Genomic DNA, 7,068 nt, shown 5'->3' with positions numbered 1-7,068 from the left:
TGCCTGGTGCTGGGTGGGCTGCCTGGGATGGAGATGTTTTGCTTCTGGAAGCTCTGCGTGCAGAGGAGCAGTTCTGCGAAGGCTTGCTAAGGTGTTTGGTTTGTTGTGTTTTGCTTTTTGGCTCTGTGAACTCTTGACTTGTGTGCAAACTGCAAGTGAAAATCAGAGCTGGCAGTGGCTTTGAGTGTCAGAGTCCATAAGGCCTTGATGAATGACTTTCCTTTCTATTCCTTTCCTAATGCTGATGTCTCGTACATGTAACCAACTGCTTTTGTTTAGTAGTTATTAACAGTGGAGGTGGAAGAACAGTAATAATGCAACTCCTTGTCAGCACAGGATCGTTCCTTGTCCTGGGGGTGTGGTACTGATGTGCCAGACAAAGACCTTTCTCTGAAATTCTTTCATGGAGCTGTTCTTGCTAAGGAACAGATGTTCTGTTGTCTTTATCTGCAGACTTCATCTTGCACAACTTAAGGAGGAAGGATCTTAGGGAGAGAGAAGGGTTTACTCCTCTCTGTTATGCTCAGATGTTAATTTAGAACTCCACATTTCCTGTGATTCACAGCTTGTCTCTTGACATCAGTGCAGTTTTTGATTGTGGAAAAACCAAGAGCAGTGTGCCTTTGAGCAGAAATTGAACTGCTAGTTAACTTTTCCCACACAGTGTTGTCATTAGGTGCAGCCTTTCATCAAGTAATATTAGCTGCTAGGCTGTTGAATTTTTGTTTGTTTGTTTTCCTGGCCTCATGGTTGGTGGTTTGTTGGTTCCACCCCCCATATATTTTGTGTTACGGCTCCTTTCATTCAGTTAATTTTGCTCTTAACTGTGATTCTCATTTTAACAGGAGTGTGTGGGGGCATTGATCGGTATTCTAGCAGCTGCAATTAATATTGGGTGGAAAGTCTTTTCTAAAGTGCTCTTTCAAACTGACTACAATCAAAACAGTGCATTGATTTCTCCCACCTCCCCTGCCCTTCGTTCACAGCTGGGAAGTCCATAAGGGCTGGATTGTGTTTTGATTTAAAAAAAACAAAGCCTGTGATTTGCTTTTTGATCACAAGTTCCTCAAGCAGTTGAGATGGAGTCCATTGGCCTGTTAATTACCTTGGTTTTGGTAAAGTAGCATTAGGAAGCTTCTTTTGTCACCAGCTCTTTCTGTGCAATATGGGAGCTCAGTATATACATAAAAGCAACTATCCCTGTGAACAGAAGTGTATGTGATGTAGAAACAGAAATTATTTTGCTCTGTTCTAATAAAGCAGCTAAAAATGGCAGGTGTCGCTTTTTTGCTGAAAAGGTTACAATCTTCTTTGCAGCTGCCAGCATTCAGCTGAAACTTTGGCTGTAGTTTGCAGCCATCAGGGGAATGTGTTCTCTGTAGGATGGCTGCAGAGCTCTCCCAGCACAATCGTGGCCTGAGTATGACATCAAGTGGAATGTGAGTGGCAGTCAAAAGCCTAGAAAATGTTAGGATAGAAAGACAAAGTTAGTTAATCTGCTCAGTCTAGGGGTGGTCCTGTGCCACTAGAGGGAAAAAAAAGTAGATGCTTTTCCATGTTGAACAAAAAGAAACTTCTTTGTGGGATATTTTAGTCTTTATATCGCTGTTCAAGGAAAAAAGAAAACAAAAAACAGTGACTGATTAAAATAATGTTTGTGTAAGTTGTTTGAACCGAAAGGGCAAAATAAAATGCAGAGAAGAGGCTGTAAAAACTCATGCTTTTCCTTTCATTTTTTTTGCTGTGAGTTACTTTTGCCTTGGTTGCCTAAGCCAAGGAACCCTCAGTCTGGGCTTGAGCCTACACCAACTTTATTGTATCAAAGTCTCAGTGCCTTGCTCGATGTAGTTTTATTGTGCTGTTTTAGGCAGATAACTGGAAGAGGAGTAGAGAATGACAGTGAAAAGCAGGACAACAGCATTTCTGTAGAATTTTGTGCTTTTTCAGAAACCTAAAGAGGCTGTTGTGGGAGCTGCTGCTCTGTGAACCATTTTATAGAATGCTGTGAAGCAGATAGATGTTGTGGACATCTGGGATTTATGCAACTGTGATGACTTGTCTTTGTTTTCAATTTTCATTCCAGAAGAGTTGCCATTACTGAAGATTCTTAATGCCAGATAATCAACCTACTGCCGAATAACCATGAAAGAGACGAGGTAGCTGCCCAAGTGTGAGATAAAAACTGATTTCAATGGATACAAAATATAAAGACGATTTATTTAGGAAGTATGTACAGTTCCATGAATGCAAACTGAATGCCTCTGACAACAAGCAGCGTCCTATTAATGATGAGTATTTGCGAGTGGCAGCGGCAGCCTTACTTTGCCTTCCAAAAATTGATCCCTTTTATAGATTCCGGTTGATAAAATTTTACGAGATGGCGGAAAACTCACTGAGATTAGTGAAATCCTCAAGTTTACATTCTCTCCATAATGCATTCAGCATGCTCGAGACAGTTGGAATTAATCTTTTTCTTTACCCCTGGAAAAAGGAGTTCAAAAATATTAAGGTAAGACATTTTGTGTGTGGCCATAGTGAGAGCACGATTCTGTTTTCTTTCTTTTAACACATTTCATGCATTTCCTTTAAAGATTTCTTTTTTTCCACCTATTAGCATGATGTGTGTATTTGTCTATATATAGCTGGTGCCATAGGAAAGTTTCTATGTAAAATAAGTGAAGTTTGTGCTGGTGAGAGTATCCTGAGAGCTTATTTAAGGTTTTTGTTCAGCCTACCCTGCCACAGTGCCTTAATTTCTACTTGGACTTGCTTTCACTAGGGTAAGTGGTCAAATTGTGTCTAAGCTCACTCAGAGTTTGAATTTTTTTTTTTTTTTTTTGGTCTTGCAACAGCTGTTAATGGAGCACAAGTGCTAACAACCAATGCATGCTTTCAAGTGGATGCTTTGCTGAGGTTCCCAAAAGTTATATGATAATGGTCAAGGAACTTCTCTGAAATAAGTGCTTCCAGAGTATCTTTTATCTGCGTGTCAGTTTTCAATTCACGAAGCTTTGATTTTAATGTACTTTCAAATTATTTACCTATGCCAGGATCTCAGAGGGAAAAGTAGGAACTCATATATTGCTTGGCTTGGGTGCTGGAAGTCAAATAGTGAGTTCTCTGCTGTCAATTTTTCTATTTTATTTTTTACCTGTTCTTATATGCTTATTCAAAACTGCTGCAGCATTTCAGTAATGAGTGCTGCAGGTGACTTACAAGAACAGTTTTGAAACTTGAAAGCTGGATGAAAACACTACTGGTACAGATGTCTAAAGTAATTTGCACATTGTGTGCACTAGTGATGGGTGGTTTTGTTTGTTTTTCTTAAAAAGATGCTATTTCACTATTTAGCAGAGAATTGGAACATTATTAGAACATTTGAGAGTTCTCTGTTTCCCCAAAGGGAAATTGCCTTTCTTCAAGATCTCTCCATAAATCTTCATCATTATGCTTAAGATCTGGCCTCTGAAATGTTGGCTCATCCATGGAGAATATCTCTTGATGCACTGCCAATACTGAGTTTGGCTGTGCACTGTGGATCCAGTACCTGTTCTATACAAAGATGTGATGGGCAGGCTGCTCTTGCCTGCAGTCCAAACCAGTTTGATCTGGCTTGAGAACATACCTCAGATATGCCAGATGCTAAGGATATTTCAACTTGCACAAACTCATACCTTTGTTTTTGGGGCTGAAGTGGAAGTTCTTGACCTAATACAAAATTAAATAAAACAGACATTTAAAACTGCGTAGTAATAGTGCACAAAAAAGCGTGCAACTCAAGTATATTTAAAACTGAATTGGACTTTGGTACTCCGGTAGCAATTCTGAGTTCCTGTTATCTCTAGCTAGCCCCTGTCCAGGGCCAATACATGAAATCTCTGCCTTTTTACCTTTCATGGTAGATGTGACTGTAAATGCAAACGTGTCTGGTATGCATAAAAGTTAATGTCAGTGTATAGCATAATGATTTAAATCAACAGGGAGGACATTATGCTAATAAGGATTTCAATTTGAATGAAAACTCTCCTACTTTGAATTTGCCTCATGTGGAATTTCTATCTGCTGAACAGGAGGGATGCAGAAAAAGAGTGCATCTTGCCATGGGAGTTGCATGTGTTCATTGTTGTTATTATTCTATTTAATTATATAGTATCTGTCACTGAATTATCTGAACATCTAGTCCGCCACTGAATTTGTAACCTAGTTTTCCTTTTATTCCACTCCCCTCCCCGCCCCTTAGACCTACACTGGACCCTTTGTTTATTATGTAAAGTCTGCTCTAACCGAAGATGATGTAAGGCAGATTTTGAACTACATGGGCTATGTCCAAGAACTGGGAACAATGTATAAACTCAAAGAGCAGGTTGATGCCATTCAAGTGAAAATGGTTTCATTTGAACTCTTTTTGGCCAAAGTGGAATGTGAGCAGCTTCTTGAAATTCACTTGCAAGTGAAGGATAAAGGTTATTCGGAGATTGATGTCATAAATGAACGAAAAAATAGCAATGAAGATGTTAGAGGCTGTTCAGAAGCCATGAAACGGCGTGCAGAGTGCAAAGAAAACTTAAACACTTCCATGGCACGAATGGTACTCCAGAAATCAGCAAGTGAACGGGCCTCTAAAGATTATTTCAAGCCAAAGGTGAGCAAGCCTTCTAAATCAGTGGACACATATGATAATTATTGGGAAAGTAAGAAACCACCTTTGATGAGCTCACTGAGTCTCAGGAAAGAACCAATTTTAGTTGATGCAGAGGATGACATGAAAGATGAAATTATCCGTCCGTCGCCCTCTCTTCTGACAATGTCAAGCTCCCCACATGGGTGTTCAGATGAATTCTTGCCAACTTCATCTCATCACAATGGCATGCTAAGAACAAATGTCCCGTACAGCTCCTATTTTTCTGCTCAAGAGGACTTAGATTTATATACTGATCCTGATTCTAGAAGTATGTTAAATTTTAAAAGACAAGAAGCTATTAAGCCTGATGTATGGCTGTTAAAAAATGATGCCAACCCTGTTTACCACAAACGCACCCACCTAGCCAAAGAGACAGCTTCCCTCAAGTGCCAAAACTGTGGCGTACCTTGTGGCACTTCGGTTTGCCAAAAGTGTGACAATCTATTCAACTCTAGGCAGGAGTACCCAGCAGTGAAACAGAGCACCTATTCAATCAAACCACTTCCAAGTGATGGCTTGTCTTCTGCGTCTGCTTTAAGGGAGAAATCTCAGTACGCATCACAGACTCAGAGTCAAGAGAGAGCTGCTCAATTCAGTTCAAAATCCAAACCTTCAGGCACCTCGCGCTGCGGCTTTTGTAACCGATCTGGAGCTGCAAACACTTGCACGTTTTGCTCAAAAGTCTCATGTGACACTTGCCTCAATGCTTACTATTACGATCCCTGCTGTAGAAAAAGTGAGCTTCACAGATTCATGCCTAACAATCAGTTAAACTATAAATCATCCCAGCTGTCCCATGTAGTTTATAGATAGACTTGATTAGTCTGTTTTGGAGGGGAAGGAAAGGGGAAGGGGAAAGGACTATCCTAACTAATGTTCTGACTCCACTGATAAGAAAATACACTGACCTCTTACCAAAACAACATGTCCAAATGTTTGGAGCCATGGTTCAGTGATCAGGTGCCAGTTCTTGATTTTTGTGGCTTCACAGATGCTGCAGATACATCAGATTTCATGCTGCTATAATTTAGGTAACTCCTAAACGATCATTACTTTTCAATTTAAATGGGGGAGAAGAGCACGTTTTTCTTTAAAACTTGGCAGCTGTTGTATTTTAGAAAAGTGACATCACACCTTTCTATTACATTGCAGTCATCTCCTTGCCCAGATAAAACTGTGCAAGGCTTGAAAATAAAGTCTAAAAATTAAGATTCTCATTTTCTGTAAGTCATGAAACTACTGCCGGTTTTTGATAAAGTATGACTTCAAAATGTGCAAGAAATACGTGAATGGCTTGTTTTGCCAACAAGGACTATTTTTTGAAGTGTGTCTGCATTTCTTGACCTCCAAAATGCAAACACCACAGCATCTCTTCCTTTTGTCTTTATGTTTTTTCCTTCTCCTCTTATCTCCTGGTTGTTTATCCCAAGCTTATATAATCTGAATCTGGACAATATGTGCTTTATTTTCTGGTGTTGCCAATATCATCCTACTGGTTTTTACTGTATGGTATTTTAAAAAGGTGAACCTGTATTCATGTCACTTAAATTATGCCTAGAGTGTTGTCCTTCCAGATAAGTACTGGTTTTCTTTACTTTCTGTTGCACATGTATTAAGTACTGTTCTTTGTACTGTAAATAGGTAATTTGGAAACAGTTTATTTTTAATAAATATTTAATATGTTGAGTTCTTAAAAGTGGTAGAATCATTATAACTATGAAGTCTCTCTGGGTTATTTGTTCAGGTGACTTTTTGTTTTTCCTTGTACTGTATTTCATAGCTTATTATAGTCACTGTGGCAGACCGATGTTCTTGACTCTGATCAATTTTTGGTTTTTAATCGGACGTTTTTTTCCCTCTGATAAGGCTACTACTAGTCCAAGTGGAGTCTTGTCTAAGAATTGCAGGATTTTGGTTCTCGGTGCACGTTTTTCCGTTGTGGTTATGGAAATTGTAAGTATAAATGTTGTTATGCTTGCTTCCAAATTCACTGTGAAGTCTGTAGTGTAGTCCAGCAAGTAAAGCACTGGCCTGGTTAAAAATCAGAGCTCACTTGTTACTCCTGTTAAAGTAAACCCATCAGTTATGGATGTGAATCAGATAATAATATTTATCTGTATTCCTGTAGCACATAGGAACCCTAGCTGAGAACCAGGACTCCATTGTGCTAGGCTCTGTACAGTTTGACCCCCAAACAACACCTGATTATGAATAGGCTTTAGTTTTTTGATAAAAGGAAACCCACAAGAATCCTTCTAACTTCCTTATTCCAACTAGCTAGTTAGAAAAAAGTATCAGGCAACCTAATCTGATGTGCAGAATTAAATGTGTTTAAAATATCTGTAAAGAACTCTAGCTGACATGTAAACTATGTAGTCCACTTTGCA

General features: G+C 39.2%; 1 protein-coding gene across 1 annotated transcript; it reads left to right on the top strand.

The window, feature by feature from the left end:
* The first annotated feature begins 2,082 nt into the window (after positions 1-2,082).
* SPATA2 (spermatogenesis associated 2) lies at positions 2,083-6,377 on the top strand. Its single transcript, XM_009698880.1, has 2 exons — positions 2,083-2,509; positions 4,241-6,377. Exons 1-2 carry the CDS (start codon positions 2,192-2,194, stop codon positions 5,492-5,494), a joined length of 1,572 nt encoding a protein of 523 aa, XP_009697182.1. The 5' UTR covers positions 2,083-2,191; the 3' UTR covers positions 5,495-6,377.
* The last annotated feature ends 691 nt before the right edge of the window (positions 6,378-7,068 follow it).

The sequence above is a fragment of the Cariama cristata genome, unplaced genomic scaffold (assembly GCF_000690535.1).
Source record: "Cariama cristata isolate BGI_N322 unplaced genomic scaffold, ASM69053v1 scaffold43444, whole genome shotgun sequence".
Lineage (NCBI taxonomy): Eukaryota > Metazoa > Chordata > Aves > Cariamiformes > Cariamidae > Cariama > Cariama cristata.
This window is presented reverse-complemented; position numbering and strand designations above follow the sequence as displayed.